At 41.4% G+C, this 22366-nt stretch overlaps 1 protein-coding gene across 1 annotated transcript; it reads right to left on the reverse strand.

Moving 5' to 3' along the window:
* Positions 1-15343: 15343 nt before the first annotated feature.
* LOC110891159 lies at positions 15344-15793 on the reverse strand. The gene has a single exon (XM_022138827.1). It carries the CDS (start codon positions 15791-15793, stop codon positions 15344-15346), a length of 450 nt encoding a protein of 149 aa, XP_021994519.1.
* Positions 15794-22366: the final 6573 nt, after the last annotated feature.

The raw sequence follows: 22366 nt of genomic DNA on the forward strand, positions 1-22366 counted from the left end.
GAGTCTGATCAGGTATGTTAGGGTCGATAATGAGTTGTAAAGCTCGTGCGCATCCAGGTTTCACGGTCGTATTCATTCAAAAGTTCCATCCAGCGGTGCCATCACATGTTTAGCTCACACGGGAGGTCCTTGTGATCGGTCTAGGTAGTGCATTTGGTACCGTCCAAGTAATGCCTCCAACTTGAATCCAAAGACTACGGCTTCCACCCCTGGTTATGTGTCGTTCAGTTCTTCCTGTTAATCCACCACGTAAGTCGTCACCTTCTCGTGCTACATCGACGTGTAACTGGGATTCTGATTCGAATCATCATGGTATACCACTAGATCATTCGTGCCCTTAGGTAAAGACGATACTCAGCACGTTGTAGGGTTGAGTTTCAAAAGTTGGGTAGACGTCCTCCTGTTTTGGTTCCCATGAGTTCACAACTCCCCGCTGTGCTCAAGAGGTTAAGGCTGCGCAATCTTCGAAGCTGTGCGTATCGACCCGTGCAGTGCTGTAGCTAACGCGTTAAGTATCCCGCCTGGGGAGTACGTTCGCAAGTGATGAATCTGCGATAGCATCTAGTGAGACCAAGAAATTGTTGTATCCTCGCAAGAATCTTTTATGTCAGTCAGTTTCTACCCAAAACGGGTCTTAGCAAGGTCCACGTGTATTCCCACTTCGTTGATTATATGACCAAAAAGGTATCCCTCGCATCCAGAAGTTACATTTATCAAGACTTCGCGCGTTGTGGCCCCTTCTTCAGGAGCTCTCAAATAAGACACAAAGCTGCCCATGCTGTTCCTTTCTCCTAGAAACGATTCAAGACGTCCTCAATAAACACGGTCGATTCATGTGATCCATAAAGCTGCTAGTGTGTCATTCATCCCAAAAAGTCATGGAATACAAAGTCGTATGGCCGAATTGCATCTGATCAGCTGCCTTAAGAACATTCTCCCTTTGGACTTCCACCTGATAATAGTTCGCTCGTAAATCAATCCTCGAATGAAAGCTCGTCCCTTGCAACTAGTCGACAGGTTGTCAATACATGGTCTAGACAAATGGTTCTGGACTATCACCTTGATGAGTTCTCAATAGTCAGTACACATATGAAAAGGACCATCTTCACGGATATACTGGGGCTTCCCAAAGCGAAAACTAGGTCTGACAAAGCTCCTGTCCAACAGTTCTCGTAGTAGCTTTAACAGTTCTTGCGACCCTCCTGATGCAAGGTGGTAAAAGTACGAGTAATCAGGGCTGCCTCAGATGTGAGATCAAAATGAGATTCCGCCTAACAATTTTCGGGAGTAAACCTGAAAGTTCCTCGGGTAGCACACCGAGAGGAATCACGAACAATTGGTGGATCCTCGATCCTCCTTTCCTTAGCCTTAACATCGGTAACGGTTGCTAACACAACGGAGCAGTCCCTCCGTAGGCACTTCGGGCCTTCACAGTTGAAATGGCGCTAACTTTTGCACTACTCTGATGCTTTAGAACAAATGCCGATTCTCCACACAAAATTTCCTCCTCACAAGGTATGTCTACGCGATTTCTAAATAACCAACCCACACTAACTACTGCATTGTAACCATCAGGATAGTAGAATGAAGGCTGATGTCGAACACTTGTCCCACAAGATCGAGTTTGCATTTCAACGAACGTATGAGGTTTCAATTGACTTGCCATCAGTCGATTCCACAACAGGTTGGTTTCAAGAAGCATCAGGGTTAAACAGAACAGGAACGAGGCGTTTAGTTACCAAGAATGTGCAGGCCACCGTGTTGTTATAATCCTGGCATCGCTCATGCCAATCCTAAATGCCCTTCCACGAACCTCATTTCCAGTGTTGTTGTTCTCGTTACAAGAATTTCCAATTCTTCCGTCGTTCCCTCGGTTGTTGTCGTCTTGTTCCAACAGCAGCCAATCCACGTCGTAGGTATCTCCATCTCCATGCTGTAGGCTAACATTACGAGCCCCTTGATGTTACCATGACTGTTGCCTCTGATGTCATTACTTGAAACGAAGCCTTACGATCTTTCACTAACCAAGTCCATCTGCTCACCTTCTGTGCCACGTACTAACGTGCTACTTACTGTGCCGGTAGTCTCACCTTTCACACTATAATTAGTTGTCATTACATATGTCCTGATTGATTCGTAAGAGTTGACTCCCATAAGTTGCTGACTAGGGTTAAGGATTCGATTGAAGTCAATTCGTTGGTGTTCGTTGCCGGTAATCATGGTTGTCCGAATACTGAAGTCGACAATATACTATGCTCATCCTCTTGTCCATTGACCCAGCAAGTTGATTGAGTAATACACGGTATATTGCGAGAGTGTTGCAGGAGTGATCACACTTCGGGTTCTAATACGTCAGTACATTGAGTTCCAGCAGACAAAGATGAGTGAAAGGAGTATGGATTAATCATTAACGTTGCGACATCCAACCCAGGGACGTTCGTACAAGCACCTAGCATTCTACACGGTTCGCTAGGCGTTCAGATGAGTGTTCAGGTGATACTCGATAGCATCGAAATTTCGTAAGAATTCAGAGGGGAGTGAGAAGATCACGTTCGAGTAAAACTCCCATAGATTTGTTATATTTCTCATCAATCAAATAACGGAACGGAACCCCTTTTTCACTTGTTAAGCCTCACTGGGACTCGCATGCACCTCACATTATTATTATGTGTGCACCCACAATAATATTGTGATTTGCATGCTCATCTCAGTTCCTCCTAACTCATGTCAAATGGTTCCTCAAACTCGAATGCCAAACAGGGGTTATCAAGACGATAGATCACAAGAATCTAAGGACTATGACATGCTAACAACACATCATAATGTAAGCAAGCAATTCAAGCAATCATGCAATAGTGACGAGTGTGTGTTTGTACGCTAAATCATAAACAAATGTACACTACTCATGTAATGTATACCACAGATGAAAAGACGAACCTTGCAATCTGGAGCCGAGTGTCATGGTCGTATTCCCGTTTTCAGAACTGTTTGGTTATAGTCTGGTTTTATAAAAACGTTTTAAAAACCAAGTTCACTATAACCAGTGGCTCTGATACCAATCTGTCACACCCCCAAAATACCACCTAGGGAATACCCCTGCTGGGCGTGTGACGTACCAACAATGAGACACTAATCATGTTGAACTCATACCAGTATGTAAATGAAATCCACATTTATAATTAAAAGTATCGATCATATGTTAAATAAAACCCAACATGTTCAGCGGAAGCAATTAGTAAACCAAAGTTAAACTGTTATAAGACCAATGTATATTATTAATAACTCAACCACGAGAATCCATCCAATTCGACCCATGACCACTCCAGCTATTCCAGACAGCAAGTTCCCAATTCCAATAAATCTAACGACCTGCGAGCATGTAACAAGTGTATCAGACAAAGCTGGCGAGTTCACAGTTTAAGAAAACGTTTATTACCAGTTGTATGTAAAACAGTTCACTGACAAATGCAAGTAATATTGTTAATATCTCAATTCCGAACAAGACGGCTCCTGAAATACATGACTGCCCTTCCCACGTACTCCTATCTAGTACTGGGCCCCGACTAGGTCATTAGTTCACATCCGTCCTATCTAGGAGCGGTGTGAGGGTGCCAAACCTAAGTAGCGCTACCAACTAATACCCGTTACCCTCCAGGTAACATAATAAGGGACTTTTTTTTTTGGGTAAAGGGTTACCCCGGTGATTCTATTAAATTCAACCGCAAATAAGTACAAGTAGTGAGGATGAGTTCCACACTAGTTCATATATAGGACATGCCCCATATATGTAAAACAAAGCAAACAAAATAACTATGACACCCCATAACCTAGCCTACTATACATCAAGAAAGAGATCTAGTAGACAAGACAATGCAAAAACAAAAAACAAAACCCTCAACCGCCATCATAAAAAATAAAGCTGCCACAAACCGGCAACCCCTTCAAACGAACCAATAACAGCCTATCCATTTGAGAATTTTGTGGAAGAGGTGCTTGCCCCTGCTTTCGAAGAAAAAGGATGGATACCCGATGTCATAAATTTACTCGTTTCATTGTAGACTTCAACGACCTCCTCTTCATCCGAATCCTGCCTATCAGTCACCTGTTTCTCTTTTTTCTCTATTCGCCCCACAGTTTTACCTTCCTGATCACCATCATCGTCCTTAAGGGCATCAAACGGGTTTGATGTTGAAACCCGATTCGAACTCCTCAAAGGCGGTTTTGGTTTAGGATTGGTAACTGGTCTATAAACAAACTTAGGTTTCTGATTTTTCATGTGTAGACCTTGGTTGTTAGCTTTCTTCTTTTTAGCACCCACATCCTGGAAATCATCCACATTCTTTCCAGAATCCCCATTTGGAACAACCTGAGGGTTCTTTGGGCACGAACTATCATCATGACCAAAAACACAGCAAGAAGAACACCGTAAAGGCTCCCAATCATATTCAATCTTGACTTCCACCTTAGAATAACCATTACCATCTAAAGATGGAATTGCAACAGTGACACTTCTTTTTAAGTCAGCCCCCGCCTGCACTTCAATAAGAGCTCTAGCGTAACTACTTTGATAGAGGCCGACCACATCTTCAAGATAATCGGAACATTTCTTATCATCCATGGCCCATCCTCTAACATTTTATCCATCCCTTAGTTTTAAACTTAAAGAAAAAGAAGCCGTTCGCATTCATCATCAATCTAGCCAGACCATACTTAACCCAATTGTTCTTAGCAAAGTAATCCACCACCGGAAACGCTAGCCGTTTACCCAAGAAATACCCATAGAGAGTGTTTGCATACCTGTCCGTGACTTGCTTAACCGAAGCCAGCGGAATAACAACATCAGCTCCATCGACAACCTCAGAAGACTCCATCTCCCTAAAGTTCACCTTCACCTTATCCTTAGAGTTCTTTACTGCATTTGCAAATGATACCGGTTCCGTCGTCGCTGAAGTTTGCGAATTCCCATGACCTGCCAATGCAGCAACATTGGATTCTAATTTTTGCGCATATCTCTTGGTCGCTTGCTTAATCCCTTCCCAATCAGAAACCCTAGTTGCTGACCGCAAGTTTTCAGCTTCAATTGGAACTGAATTCTTTATCAATTCATCAATTATGTTAACGTTACGGGGTTCAGTTTGAGCCGAGAGATCGTCAATGATGTTAAACCTTGCTGCAATTTCTTCAAACGTTGCCCTCGGTGTCGCACGAAGATCCTGTTGATTTCCACCAGAACTACTAACATATCCACCAGAGCCGTTTAAATCATCCATCCCAGATTCGACAAACCCTAACAGCCGTCAAAGAATTCGTAACCCTAATCCAATCAGCGACAAAGGAGAAACGCCGGAACCTGATAAAGATAAGCGGCGGCACACCCTAACGTCAATTAGCACAGGAATACGAAACCCTAATCTGATGTAACACCCAAACTCAATCCGAATCAAGGTATAATCAGCGCCGATAGTTGCCAAAACCCAAAACTGAAAAGGATTTACGCTGAAAATCAGTGAAAAACGAAACCCTCAAAACAGAATCTGAACCGATTTCACCCGATTATCTTCCAAGGATTGATTGGAAAAACCCTAAGTTGATAATCAAGATTAATCGATTGTAGGAGACGCTCGAAATCAGTTGAGATTTCACAAGAGTGTCGATGTCGCCAATTTCGCCCAGAGAAACCCTCCCAAGACTCGCCCAAGAGTGATAGGTGAGAATATTAACCAATATACCCGTTTTTACCCAAAGACTTATCCCTCCACGGGATACCCACTGACTGTCCCCAACCACTGGGACGCATGCTCAAATGTAGTGAACTCACCTTGGTTTGCTCGGTAAGATTAATTACTTGTTATCAATTGATCAAGCACGTCCTAGCATAGTGTATCAATAACAATCAGTTTCGTATTCGCATTGAACCACATACTTTTATCACATATTACACAAGTTGCCATCAAGGATTATGCACATAATGATACGCATTATAACAGTTAACTACGTCATACATTAGCCAAGTTATTACTGTTTATCCACATAACAGATTTTCGCACCACACACAAGCTAACTTCCCAAGCCCAAGTTCCAACTACCCTTAACAAATTATAGTGTGGGGGTGCGGCCCACTTAGCTTTGTGTGATCCAAACACATTCATGATCTACAATGACTTGTAGTCCACTGTAAATAACGTGTTCCAATGTCGCATGCGGCCCGTTTGTAACCATTTACATCTAAGTAAATCACTAACCAATCATAATCATTAGTCACAAGCACCTCCAAAACATAATGGCAACTTGTCCATCGAAACTCACATAAACCTAAGACATCATCATGTGATTGTCAACTTTAGGTTGACATAATATTCAATCCATTACACTTTCTGACAACATTATCATTGTACCACACTGTTTGACTATCTCAATCACATGCAGCCGCCATTTTTTTTATTTACTTAAGGCATCATCATTATTAGGCCATATGCCTTCGATTTCATTGGACCTTAAAGACTACTGATATAAATCAACTTGGTTATTTGAAGTTTGTGAATTCAATGGATCACTTTAATTTGACCAAGCAGTTCGAGATATCAAACAATCACATATTGTCAGCATATCAATGTTTAATTTGACCATTTATAATCACCAATTGTCAACATATAACATATGACTTTTACTAGTTCCTTATCTATCAACATATAGTGTGTGATCATTCATCATCGCATAATATCATCATACAATCTCTATATGTCATAGTGCAAACACAATCCTGATCAATCAAGAATCAACATCACATAACAACAAAATCTGAGAACAATCGTACTAACTGGAGGTTCCATCGAACAGACAAATGCTTCGAAAAGGGGGGCTACTGCCGCACACACTTGGGGGTAGGGTTTTGGTTGTGTTTGATTTATCAAGTTACGTACCTAAATGTGTGTGTATATATTCTAAGGTTGTTAGCCGGCCCCAACCCATGATTTATTTGGACTCTATTCGGCCCAACATAGATTAAATGTACGAAGGTGGAGTATTTGGGTTTCGGTGTGCGTGTATATATATAACGACTCACATAGGCCGGCCCAATATATAAACCTTGATTGGGCTCGAACAGTTCAGCCCGGGGTTAACCCGTGTGTGTGTTTCGAGTGGGTTTGTGGCCCAATATGCCTCGTGCAGCTCGCGGCCCAAACAGGTTAGGCCCCTAAATTGACTAAACGACACCTAGAAACGTTTAACGATTCCTTGCAGTTAATCAGTCAAACTCACGTACACATACTCAAACACGTTATACATTTAGCAATTACGTTACATTCAAAAGTGTTTATTGATTTGCATCATCGCAAGAGACCTGAAGGAGAGATAATAAGAAAACAGGATCACGTGACCTTAGAAGTTCGGGTTGTCACATAATAGATAGGTAGACATGCTTCACCCCAAAACATTGAAAACAGTAAAAGAGGGGACTATGTACTCACTTGAGAATGTTTAAGAGTCTTGAACAACTACCAAGCATAGCTAGAGGAGCACGGAATCAAACGGCACCTAATATTGATAACTACATAAATAAACCGGACCTAAATCTTGAGATCGGATAGTATGAGGTCTCGTGAACCAAATGAGCGTGGGAACTCATATGATATGGTCTAACAAGGCCTACATACTAAAATGAAACCTATCCTAAGTGCTTTCGACCCATTATGATCCATTAAGGTAGCTTACGCTACCTTAACGCGTCGCGCACGCAGTGCGCATTCGAGACATCTAACTAGCCCTATGACAAGTATTATATGCCAAAACATGTTTAAATATGCTACATAATCAATTATGTGACAAAAATTTAGGTTACATATGCTTAATTACCAATTATGTATGAAAAGGGCATTTTGGTAATTTACCTAAGGCATATAAAGTACTTATCATACAACTACTTAAACTAGGTGACCATAAGGTATAACCTCGGAAGGTTATTCCCTGTGCAACTATGGTCACTAAACATGTTTTGTCACACCCCGGCCGCGTATAACATGCAACCGCGGCGGAAACGCCGGGGAGTGTTGGGACATAATTAATTGTTTCATAACCATGGAAATTAAAGTTACATTTTATTTATCAACAAACATGTTACATTGTCTTCAAACATGAAACAAAGAGTTTATAACATAATTAACTAAGTCTATCTTCATTTTTAGTCTCTAAGGCACAGGTCCGCCCTAGTGTCATGATCATCATCCTATGGAACAGCTCCTGAAAACACATGTGAAAGTAGGTACGTCAGCATAAAAATGCCTGTGATATACATAGGTTTTGTGAAAATGGGATTCATGACTTGAGTTTAAAGAAATGTTTAATAACAGTCAGTCATGAACCTTGTAATTTGTCTTGCTTTGTAAACCATTTGAAAAACGATAATATCTTACGCAAATCCTGAGCACTTACAGGCTTCGAACTGATGAATACATCGCCATACATCTTATCAGAAAACGACTGGAAACCCAACTCCTCCAAATCATTATCTCGACTAGGGTTTTCAGACGTAAAACCCCCAGCAGATAACGGCGGATTACCTCTGTCATCCCTTGAATTATTCAGCGATTTAATACGTTCATCATGAACTGGAACATACCTAGAATCCATATTAGAGAGCTTGACAAACCATGCAAAAGAAAACACAAGCAACAGAAGAAAAAACCACAGCGACAACAAGAAACCCTAATCAAAAAGAAACGAAAACCCTAATCTCAAAATCAAAAGACTAGAAACCAAGGTAAAATCTAGTAACCTTACTCAGAAGGCACGATAAAACCTCAATCCCTAACCCAGATCAGTCGAAATCAGAGTTGAAAATCAAGAACTAGGGTTTCACAAGAAGAGTCGCCAAAATCGCCAGAGAGAAAAGCCATCATCCTGATTGTTTGATATGTATAGATAAGTGTAAGGTTAAACGAGTAACCAAGTAAAATGAGTTGAATAAGTTAAGTTGTTTGTAAAAATCATGTCTTGTGAAGAGTATGTTATTTGTGTAAAATGTAATGTGTCTAAACTGAAATGACTTAGATAACGCTACGATATGTAATATTATACAAGCATTTATATATAGGAAGTACCAGCGGCGTATCCACCATGTCTGTATCATATTACATACGCCACGTTACTCCAACCATTTACCCAAACCAACCACCATGTAAATTGTTCATGTATAAATCAATTGTCAAGTGTTATTGTGTAAACCATGTCGAAATGTCTATGTTCAATGTAAACCACCATGTATGTATATCAATGTCAAAATGTTTATGTTTAATGTAGATCATGTAATGTGTACCCAAAATATATCTTGTATGGTAAGTGAAATGTATCAACTAAACCATATGTAAAATGCACAAAACAAGGTATTGAAGTAAAACATGGTTTAAATCAACGTTATATTTTGTGGAACAATGCATGCTATACTGATACAGACATTTATGCGGTATTGTGAAATATGCATACATCCAAGCCTTGAGACTGTGGCGATAAACCCTTAAACAAATTAATGCTTTATCTAAGTTATTATATCGAATTCGGTCATTCCTTCCAATCCAAACAAACCCAGGATTTCAGGAACGGGAGTTGTCAATTCCTATGGTACCACTACCTACTAACGAATGGCGTGATCAATGTTAATGGATGTATTGTTCCATGTTAAACAAACCAAATGTCATATCAAAATGTAGGCATGTGATGAATAATTGTACTAAGTACGCACACAATGGGCATAAATAGAATGGAATGTAAAGTGAAACAATGTACTAAGTACGCACATAATGGGCATACATAGCATGAAATGTAATGAAAAACAACGTACTAAGTACGCACACAATGGGCATACATAGCATGAAATGTAATGTAAAACAATGTACGAAGTACACACACAATGGGCATACATAGCATGAAATGTAATGAAAAGCAATGTACTAAGTAGGTTGCAGCTCCTTAATTCAGTTCTAGCAGCTATGTACACTTATTGGGCCTCGGTTTTTATTTTGCCTATGCGTATTGTGAAGGATTTGGAAAAGCGAATGAGAAGATTTCTTTGGAATGCGGGGGCGCCTGGGAATGTTCGATCGAAAGTTGCGTGGAATGACGTTTGTATGCCTAAGGATGAGGGTGGTCTTGGTATTCGTAGTATTTCAGCTGTTAACAAAGCCCTTATGATGTCGCATATTTGGAGTATCATAACCAATCGTGAATCTCTTTGGGTTAAATGGATCCATTCATACAAGTTGAAAGGGAAGAATTTTTGGGAGTTTCAAGGCCGTGGGAGTTTGACTTGGAGCTGGCGGAAAATTTTGTCTATTCGTCCGTTGGTTAGACCTTATGTATGGACGTTGATTGGTAGTGGTGCCCAAACAAATGCATGGAGTGACAACTGGTGCTCGTGTAGTCCGATTCGCAGTTTTATTACTCCTAGGAGAATAGCTCAAGCGGGATTTAACTTGCGGACAACTGTTGCGGAGCTTATAGATGCGGATGGTAATTGGAGATGGCCTCAAGCATGGTATGATTTGTTTCCGGTCCTCATAAATATTATGGTGCCGCCTCTTGTGCCTGATTTGGATGACAGGCTGGTATGGAAAAATGTGGAAGGAAAAATTGGGCACTTTAGCTCGTGGGAAGCTTGGAATAACCTTCGGGTTAGGGATAACAAGGTGGCTTGGGAGCATATGGTTTGGTATGGCCAATGTATTCCACGGCACTCGTTTCATTTTTGGCTGGTGTTAAAGAACAAGCTAAAGACTCAGGATAGGTTGGCGGTTTGGGAAGCGGGGAGTGAGACAAATCTTCGGCTTATGTGCTGTCCCCTTTGTAACTATGGTCGAGACTCTAGAGATCATTTATTCTTTCAATGCACTTATGCGGCTAAGGTGTGGAATATAGTAAACAGAAGGATTGATATGGGGAATGTGAATGATACGTGGAACTCAATTTTGGTGTGGATTGAGCAGTATTCTGCTTCTAAAAAGCTGGAACACATTGTTTGTAAGTTGGTTCTTGCGGCATCTGCTTATTTCATATGGCAGGAGAGGAATAACCGCCTGTTTTCAAATGTACGAAGGAACGAAGACACGGTGGCTCAAGTTGTTCTTGATATGGTTCGGCTACGCATTATGGGATTCAAGATCGGAAGTGACGCTAACCATGGGAAGCTTTTGGAAACATGGAGATTGATGGAAAACGAACCGGGCTGATTTTGAGTCTAGGTCGCTAGTTTGCGTCTAGTTAGCTGTGTTTGTTTCGGGCTGTTTTGTTTTTTTAGTTGGCTGTGTGTTGGGTTGTTCTTTTTGTGTGCCTAGACTTGGCCTGTCAAGTCTAGTAGTGTGTGTCAACTTTTGTCACACCCTGTTTTTTGATTCTTTATAAAATTCACCGGGGTAACCCTTTACCAAAAAAAAAAAGCAATGTACTAAGTACGCACACAATGGGCATACATAGCATGAAATGTAATGAAAACATGTACTATAATGTACTAACGAACATAGCAGGTATACGATGTGAAAACATGGAAAGCATGAAAGTATTTTTTTTGGGTAAAGGGTTACCCCGGTGAATCTATTAAAATGCAACCGCAAATAAGTACAAGTAGTGAGGATGTGTTCCACACTAGTTCATATACAGGACATGCCCCATATATGTAAGACAAACAAAAACCAAATACCTATCCACCCCATAACCTAGTCTACTATACATCATGACAAGACAGCTAGTAGACAAAAACAATGCAGTTAAGGTAGCATGAAAGTAACAAGTAGGCACATGTGTTTCACCCCAATACAGTTTGAAAAACAGTAAAAGAGGGGTTCAATGTACTCACTTGAGATTGCTTTGAATTTCTTGTGTAATAATCACACAATGCTAGAGATCACGGGATATCAAACGGCACCTAATAGGTAGCTATATTAATATACCGGGGCAAAATCGGAGGATCGGATAGTATGCGGGTTCGTAAACCAAACGAGTATGGAGACTCGTGAAATATGGTTTAACAAAGCCTACATACTAAAATGAAACCTAACTTAAGTGCTTGCGACCCATTACGACCCGTTTAGGTAGCTTATGCTACCTTAACGCGTCGTTCGCGTAGAACGCGTTTGGAACGCCTAACATCGTGACCACAAGGTATAACCTCGGAAGGTTACAGCTATGGTCACCTAATGTGTTTGGTCGGATCCTAATGATCGACCAAATGGGTCGGGTTCGAAAGTATAAGCGATGGTTTAGATCGCTTACCTTACGACCCTATATATGCACTAAACTAAAAGTGACGAGCTAAGCATGTTAGAACATGCTTAACTAAGTTTAGAAAACAGGTTTGGCATCAAAACAAACGGCTTTGATGCTCACGAGTAGTTTGGTTACAAAATACGCAAGAATGCGCATTTTGGCCGAAACTACGACTCGTCACTGAGCCTAGATAACATGGTAATCAGTAGGTATAGTCACTACGGACTATAACCATCGTGATCACGCTCACGTTATGAAGTTCTAATGAACTTCGTGTTGACCATAGGCTGGTCAACACAGAAAGTCAAACAAAACGTTGACTTTCGGACTCAAAAAGCGAATAAAGAACGAAAGAACACTTACGAAGGGTCCCCGAATGCTAATCTAGATCAAAATGGCTTAGGTATGAAACAAAGGTTCCAACTTAGAGCTTTAGATCAGATTTTTGTGGGTTTTAACCAAACGGGGGGGGGGGGGGGGGGGTATTTATAGGAAAAGTAAGGCCGTTAGGATCGTTTCTTGAATATCGTGCCACGATTTTTAGCGTACACTTGTCAAGATGTTGTGGTGGCTCCAAATGACCCTTAACTCCTGAGATGGTAAAAGGGCATTGCCCTTTGGAGTGTTTGAAAGGCCAATTTTTGCAAGAAAACAAAGTTTCTGCAACTGAAGGGGCCATGCGGCCCGCATCAGGATCAGACAAAACTCAGGCGGGCCGCCTGGCTATGTCTGATCTGCACTAACTTTCAGAATTGGCAGTTTTGGTCCCTGTTACATGTTTAAGCCATTTCCGATACTTCTAAGGCCCGTAAAGCCAACTTTAAGGCCCTAAAATGATGCCTAAACATTGTGGACATGAAAAATGCTCAAAAATATGTCGGATGTTGGTTCGTTTGGCCGTACGATTGCGATGTTCGGTTAATTACGACGGAATGCGCATAAGCGCGAAAAATGATCCAAATTGTGCGACGAATGGATTTTTCTCATGCCAAACGCTAAGGCATAATATTAGGATGCTTACATAAATATTTGGATATCCGGATGTATCCAGAACGTAAGTTATGCGCGAAAGTGCAAACTTGTGCACTTTTTGACACTTTTAGCCCCTGAATGATCCAAAAGTTTGTTTTAGCATACCAAACCCCTCAAAGCCTATTTCTAAGCTATGTAAAGAATATTTATGGTATGTTTAACTTATGGACATGTTCCGGAATGTTCGTTACAGTTCGAATTGGCATACTTTCGCAGTTTGTCAATTTTAGTCCCTGTAAGCGAATTAACTTGTTTTTGCCATACCAAGGCCTTCAAAACTTATTTCTAAGTTATGTAAAGGTTATTTAAGGTATTTTTGAGTATATGTTGATGTTCCAGAGTATTTGTCACATTAAACTGTGTACGTTTACGCACTAGTTTGCGTATAACTCTCCAGAAAGCGATGTAGAGTTTGAAATTGAACAAAAGTCAAAACATGAAAAATGTAAAACACAACCAAACAAATATTGGGATCAAATAACATTGTTTTATTGATAATTGAACTGTTCATAATGATTACAAGCACAAATGTTACATGTTTGGTCGAATCCTAATGATCGGCCAAACGGACCGTGTTCGAAAGTCTAAGCGGGTGTTTAGTCCGCTTGGCTTACGACTCTACACAAGAACTAAACTAAAATTGACGTGCTAAACATGTCGAAACATGTTTAACAAAGTTAGAAAACAGGTTTGGTATCAAAACAAACGGTTTTGATACCTATAAGTAGCTTGGTTACAAAATACGCGAGAATACGCATTTTGATCAAAGCTATGACTCGTCACTGAGCCTAGATAACGTGGTAATCAGTAGGTATAGTCACTAGGGACTATAACCATCGTGATTACGCTCACGTTATGAAGTTCAAACGAACCTCGCGTTGACCTTAAACTGGTCAAAGCAGAAAGTGATAAAAACGAATGAAAAGAACGAAAGAATACTTACAAAAGGTCCCCGCAAGCTTTGATTTCCCAAGTATTCTCAGGTATGAAGTGGCTAGCACTTCAACTTAGAGAAATCTCAGAAAATCAAGTGTGGGTTTTGCAAGTGAAGGGTGGGGGGTATTTATAGGATTTCTAGAACCGTTAGGATCGTTTCTTGAAACCCGAGCTTCGATCCAAGCCCTACACATCATACCCACTGATTTGAATACCATGGGAGCCTTCAAACCAGCCCATAGAATGGCCAAAACCATGTGCAAAACAATGGGGAACAGCTGGGTTAACAAAAATGAAGTCTGCTGTGCTAGAGAGGGCTTACGGACCGTAAGCACCTCCATACAGTCCGTAAGGACCTTGTGTGCTGGCAGCAAGTTTCAGTAATTGGTAGAACAGGCCCCCGCACTTCCAATCTTGGTTTTTGATGCTTTTTGGCACGTTTAAGCCCCGTTAACCCCATTTTAAAGCTCTAAAATGAAGTTAAAGTATAGGGAACTTGAAATGTGCTCAAAAATATGCATGATGTCGGTTCGTTTGGCCGTACGATTGCGTTGTTCGGGTAATTACGACGGAAGTCGTAACGGACGCAAAAACGATCCAAATTAAGCGACGAATGGATTTTTCTCATGCAAATCATTAAAACATAATATTTTAATTATTACATAAATTGTTGGATGTCCGGATGTATTCAGAACGTAAGATATAAGCGAAAATGCAAACTTGTGCACTTTTGTCGCTTTTAGTCCCTGAATGACCAAAAGTTTATTTTTGCGCTCCAAACACCCCAAAGCCTATTTATAAGCTGTGTAAAGGATATTTAGGGTATATTTAACTTATGATAAAGTTCCGGAAGGTTCGTTACTATAAAAATCGGTATAGTTTCGCAGTTTGACACAAATAGTCCCTACGATCGAGCAAACTTGATTTTTTTGGGTAAAGGGTTACCCCGGTGAATTTTATAAAACAAAATAAGCACAATAGTGCAAATGAAATGTTACACCCCTTCTAGACTTGACATGCCAAGCCTAGAGAAAAAGAAAACAACCAAAAAACAACCAAACAACGACTTAACAGACACAGCCCGACCCCGCCTAAACAACCCAAACAAACACGCAAAAACTAACTAGCCAGGATCAATATCCAAGTTACTGCTAGGAATGTTCCACTTCCGAAGGAGATTCCTATTCGCAAATCCCTGTTTGAATTTGAAGGTCATGAGCCACATACGAACAGTTTTAATGATCTCCTGAGATAAGACTATTGTTGTACGTTGATTCCGAGTGAAGAGCCTGGAGTTCCGTTCTTGCCACACGAAGTAGGAAGCCGCTGCAACCACCAATCGGCTCACAACATTGACCGGTTGACTAGTGGAGTTTTGATCCATCCAATTCATTATATCATCCCAACGGCAATTAACATCGCCCATATTCGCCAATTCCCTAATACCAACCCAAACCTCCTTAGAATACGAACATTCAAAAACTAGATGATCCCTCGAATCGCGGTCACGATGACATAAAGGGCAACACATGAGATTTAGGTTTGTAGCACTACCCGCCTCCCAAATGGACATTCTATCCTGAGTTTTCAACTTATTTCTAATGACCATCCACAAATGAAACGAGTGCCTTGGGATGCATTGTTTAAACCAAACCATATTTATCCAAGAAACGACATTCTCACGATACCGAATATTGTTCCAGACCTCCCACGAAGAGAAGAACAAACTTGATTTCAACACACCAAACCATGCAAAACTTATTTCTAAGTTATGTGGAGGTTATTTAAGGTATGTTAAGCCTATTTCACTATTCCGGGGTGTTTGTTGCGTTAAACTGGTTATATTTACGCATCAGTGCGCGTATAACCTTCAAGAAAGCGATTTAGAGCTTGAAATCGGACAAGAATTGATATGTGCAAACGATACACATATTTTTACAAATCCCAAGTATGAAATACAATATTTCATTGGTTTGGCATTTGTTTGATGGTTGAAGTGACACAGGTGTCACAACAAACGATTTTACAAAAAAAGGAAAGACAAGAAACACGATTGCAAGGTCACAATGATGGTTTAGTCTGCATGGGGTAGACTAGGAAAGATAGACAGGTTTCAGGAAGGATAATGTGAATGCAGGTTTAAGTGATGATTGCCTTGTTTGCATATAGGTGCACATGTTATGATTGTTATGTTACAGGCACACATGTCATCCTAAGAGAGTGGGTTATCTGACGCCCACGACCCGATGGCCGTCGTTTTGGATGACGAGGTTATGCCCGACCCAGAGATATTTACGTCGGACACTGAGAGTGATCCCAATATGCTATCTGAGGACAAAGACGACTTCCAGCCATTCGCGCTACCAGATTTTGGCGATGATTTACCTATTGCTGATGGTTTCCCTGTTGAGGATCCTTTTGATATTCCTGCTCCTGTTCAAGGTCACCTCATCATTAGTCACCCCGATGGTGAGCAAATCATGGCTCTGATCCTTGATGTCATTCCTCTTGTGGTCATTCCTCCAGAGGATTGGCCTTTCGATGAATTGTTCGATGATGATGTCGATTTATTTGTGGATGGTCCCCCAGCTGACGCCCAGAGCAATGGGGAGATTGATGAGGATGTTGTTGCCGTCCCTCCTCCTGTTGTTCCTGTCATTGAGATATCTTCTGACTCTGGTTTGCATTCGGTTTCAGACTCCTTTGTGTCTGTGACATCCTCAGCCCTGCAGGCGGCAGGAGTGCAACATTATGCTACCGACTCCGAAGACGACACCGCTATGTCTGCTGCACCATCCCCTGCTCGTGTCCCCACACCTCCACACGATCCAGAGCCTGCCCCTGAGCTAGCTCCTGTTCCTTTCGGTCAGCCTGACATTGCACCTATTGACCCTGAGCTGATTCCTGATCCCGGTTGGATTACCAGATATTGCACCCCTTATTCCAGATCCAATACCTGCACCTGTTGATCTTCCTCTTGCTGAGCCATTCATTCCTCCACCCCCACCCGCTGATGTTGCTCCCATCCCTCCTGTTGAGTCTGATGTCCACTGTACTGATTTACCGATTGTTTTCTTACAGGACATCCCTGCACCCCGTCCAGGGGAAGGTACTTCGGGCCAGCCCCCGAGTTACGACCCTTTTGCTTCAGCAACTATTCCTCTGATCCCACAGGCGACACCATTCACCCCTTTCACATCTACACCACTCGACGAGCCATTCCGATGGTTCCCACCTTATACCATGCCGATCTCAGACCCCTACCATCCCTCACATTTCGTTGGATACACACGGGATGAGTTGCTTTTTTCTTTACAGCTACAGTTTGAGATCCTGAGTCGCAGAGTTTTGGAGCTCGAGCAACTCCTCCACGTCCTCCACCTTATCCCTGTCAGTCTAGTTTTGTCCCTCCACATTCATCGTCATCTCCTTTTGCGCATCCATCTGCTGCTCATGCACCCATTCAGGGATTTGATGCTCGTTTCCTTACTGTCGAGCAGCAGATCAGCTATTTGCTTCGCCGTGTGTATGAGCTCGAGGAGGAGCTTGCATACGTTCGCAGTTTGCTTTTCTTCCCTCCTCCTCCTCCACCATCAGCACAGTAGGTTTTTGCTTTTATGCAGATACATTACTTTTGGTGAGAGCACTACTATGGAGCCGAGATTGTGAAGTCTTTTGAAGACCACTTTTTGACTATATGATTGTTGTATATTGACAGACTCATGAGACAAGGGTAGTGTGACCCTATGTCCCTTTTGATGTGATACACTTGTAAAAAATGTGATTTGTGGTTGGTAATTAATGAAAGCTCAATCGTCATGTTCTCACTAAACACGTTGTTGGATTACATGTTCATGTTATGTTTGTGTTGTTGCATGATTGCTTGTAAATATGTACATATGACCTCTAGACAATTATTTATCTATTTAACGAATAAGACCTGACCTATCCGATCTTCTCCTTAGAAGAAAGATGCCGCCGTGAAGGAATACCGATACCAACAACCCTCTGCCAACGACAGAGGCGGAATTACAAGAGCGCATCTCACAGGCCATCGCACAGCACGAGGCCCTTCGCTCCGAACACAGCGGGGGTACCTCAGGGAATAACCCGCCCAACGATAATGTTTAGTCATCTAAGACACATTACAATATGTTTGGACATTTCCAAGTGTGCTTTGCTAATGTTTTCTGTGAATGATGCTGCTTGTGTGCAGGCTGTACCTATAAGCAGTTTTTGGACTGCAAGCCCCTGAATTTCGATGGCACTGGGGGTGCCGTAGCCTTTGTGTGCTGGTTAGAGAAGACAGATTATGTAATGCTCCTGTTCTATCTCTGCCCGAGGGAAATGATGATTTCGTTGTCTATTGCGATGCATCCAACTTAGGCCTTGGTTGCGTCCTCATGCAACGAGGTAAAGTCATTGCATATGCATCTAGACAGCTGAAAATCCACGAGAAGAACTATACGACTCATGATCTTGAGTTAAGAGCTGTGGTTTTCGCACTTAAGATCTGGAGACATTACCTCTATGGCACGAAGTGTGTGGTTTTCACAGACCACAAAAGTCTCCAGCATATTCTTAATCAGAAAGAGCTGAACCTGAGGCAACGACGTTGGGTTGAACTCTTGAACGATTACGATTGCGAGATTCGCTACCATCCTGGTAAGGCGAATGTCGTGGCCGATGCGCTTAGTCGAAAAGAGCGAGTCAAGCTTTATTCTGTTCAAACACTATCTGATATTCAAACTCGTGTTCTTCAAGCTCAGCAATCTTGTGTCTCACAAAATTTGATGGGTATGGAATTACCACATCAGCTTGAGCTTAAACTAGAAAGGAAAGGCGATGGTTTACTCTACTTCAAGGATCGTTTGTGGGTCCCGAAACAAGACGATCTTCGCGCCCTAGTGATGGACGAATCTCACAAGTCTCGATATTCTATCCATCCAGGTGCTGATAAAATGTACAAGGATCTTCGTACTAAGTTCTGGTGGCCTGGTATGAAGAAAGATGTTGCTTTGTATGTATTGAAATGCCTAACTTGTCTCAAAGTCAAGGCTGAATATCAACGACCTTCTGGTTTGCTTGTACAACCAGAGATACCGGTTTGGAAGTGGGAGAGCCTTGCAATGGATCTCATCACTAAATTACCGCGTACATCTAAAGGTCATGATGCTATTTGGGTTGTTATCGATCGATTAACGAAGTCAGCTCATTTTCTCCCGATTCGCGAGGACCTATCTGCTGATAAACTTGCAAAGATTTATGTTGATGAGATTGTTTCACGACATGGTGTTCCTTTGGATATCATTTCTGATCGTGATGCTCGATTTTCATCTCATTTCTGGAAGACCATGCAATCTGCTATGGGAACCCAACTAAATCTAAGCACTGCTTATCATCCCCAAACAGATGGTCAATCTGAAAGGACGATTCAAACTTTGGAGGATATGCTTAGAGCATGCGTGATAGACTTTGGTGGTAATTGGGATTCTCATCTGCCAATGATCGAGTTCTCTTACAACAATAGTTATCATGCTAGCATTAAAATGGCACCATTCGAAGCTCTCTACGGTCGAAAATGTCGTTCACTGTCTGTTGGAACGAGACCGGTGAAGCTCAGCTTACTGGACCTGAGCTCGTTCTGGAAACAACAGATAAAATCAAGAAAATCCGCGATAATCTTGTGACAGCTTGAAGCCGTCAAAAGAGTTATGCGGATATGCGACGCAAGCCCTTAGAATTTCAAGTCGGAGATCGTGTCCTACTCAAGGTTTCACCTTGGAAAGGAATCGTGAGATTTGGAAGGAAAGGAAAACTTGCACCTCGATATGTGGGACCATTCAAGATTGTGGAAAGAATTGGGAAGGTTGCCTATCGACTAGAGCTGCCTCCAGAGCTTGGGAATATTCATCCGACTTTTCACGTGTCCAATCTGCGAAAGTGTTTAGCTGACGTTGATCTTCACATTCCTCTCGACGAGATCCGAATCGATGATACGATGCACTTTGTCGAGAAACCCGTGGAGATAGTGGACCGTACATTCAAGCAGTTGAAGGACAAACTGATTCATTTGGTTAAAGTTCGTTGGGAGTCCAAACGTGGCCCAGAATATACTTGGGAACGTAAGGACCAGATGATGACCAAATATCCACATTTGTTTTCACAAGCTTCCTCTAGTTAAAATTTCGGGACGAAATTTCCTGAAGTAGGGGAGACTGTGACAACTGTGCTCTGTAATCTCTGTACGATGTAAAACAATGTTGATTATTAATAAAACAATGTGCTTTGGTGTTATTATATGTGTTTTGGTGTTATTTTGTGTGTATTTGTGTTTGGTAATTTTACAATTCGATTCGATTCCAATTTCAAGCTCTAAATCGCTTTCTGGAAGGTTATACGCGCACTAATGCGTAAATATAACCAGTGTAATGTAACAAACACTCCGGAATAGTGAAATAAGCTTAACATACCTTAAATAACCTCCACATAACTTAGAAATAAGTTTTGGATGGTCCGGTGTGTTAAAATCAACCTTGTTCGATCACAGGGACTAATTGTGTCAAACAGCAAAACTATACCGATTTGTATAGTAGCGAACACTCCGGAACTTGATCATAATTTAAACATACCCTAAATAACCTTTACATAGCTTAGAAATAGGCTTTGAGGGGTTCGGTATGCTAAAATAAACTTTATTGATCAATAGGGACTAAAAGCGTCAAAAAGTGCACAAGTTTGCATTTTCGCGCATATCTTACGTTCTGAATATATCCGGACATCCAAAAATTTATGTAAGCAATAAAATATTTTATTTTAGTGTTTGGCATGATAAAGTTCCATTCGTCGCTTAATTTGGATCGTTTTTGCGTTCGTTACGACTTCCGTCGAAATTAAGCGAATAACGCAACCGTACGACCAAACGAACCGACATCCGAGATATTTTTGAGCATGTTTTGAGTTCCCTATACTTTAACTTCATTTTGGAGCCTTGAAATGGGATTAACGGGGCTTAAACGTGTCGAAAATGGACTTAAAAGCATGCAGGGGCTAAAACTGTCATTTCTGAAAGTTTGTGCTGATCAGACAAGCCTAGGCGGCCCGCCTGAGTTTGTGTGTATCCTGATGCGGGCCACATGGCCTCCCCAGATATGCAATTTTGTTGCAAACAGCTGTTTATGGCTGTTATACACTTCAAAACCACTTGCAAATGCTTTTTAAACAATCTATGGGCTGTTTTGGGACACCCATGGTTTTATAAAACAATGGGCACAAGTGGAGGGCCAAGATTGAAGCTCGATTATCGAGAAACGATCCTAACGGTTGTGCCTTTCCTATAAATACCCAACCCATTTGCCCATCTTCCTCACATTTGATCTGAGTTTTCTCTAAGTGGTTGTGTTTGTGCACTTCCTACCTGAGATTACTTGGAATCAAACCTTGCGGGGACCTTCTGTAAGTATTCTTTCGCGTTTTTCATTCGTTTTAGCGTTAAAGTCAAACTGTGTTTGACAGTTTGACTTTCTGCTTTGACCAGTTTATGGTCAACGCGAAGTTCGTTTGAACTTCATAACGTGAGCGTAATCACGATGGTTCTAGTCCCTAGTGACTATACCTACTGATTACCACGTTATCTAGGCTCAGTGGCGAGTCGTAGTTTCGGCCAAAATGCGTTTTCTCGCGTATTTTGTAACCAAACTACTCTAGGATATCAAAACCGTTTGTTTTAATATCAAAACTTGTTTTCTAACTTAACTAAACATGTTTCGACATGTTTAGCTCGTCACTTGTTAGTTTAGTGCTTGTGTAGAGTCGTAAGTCAAGCGGACTAAACACCCGCTTAGACTTTCGAACACGACCGTTTGGTCGATCATTAGGTTCCGACCAAACACGTTTAGTGACCATAATAGCGTAGGGAATAACCTTCCGGGGTTATACCTTATGGTCACTTAGGTTTGATTAGTCGCATGATAAGTAGTTTATGTGCCCTTGGTAAATTACCAAAATACCCTTTTCATACATAATTGGTAATTAAGCATATGTAAACTAAACTTTTGACACGTAACTAATTATGTAACATAATTAAACATGTATGGGCATATAATACATGTCATAGGACCAGTTAGACGTCTCGAACGCGCTTTTG

This window comes from Helianthus annuus, chromosome 2 (assembly GCF_002127325.2).
Source record: "Helianthus annuus cultivar XRQ/B chromosome 2, HanXRQr2.0-SUNRISE, whole genome shotgun sequence".
In the NCBI taxonomy this organism is placed as follows: Eukaryota; Viridiplantae; Streptophyta; class Magnoliopsida; order Asterales; family Asteraceae; genus Helianthus; species Helianthus annuus.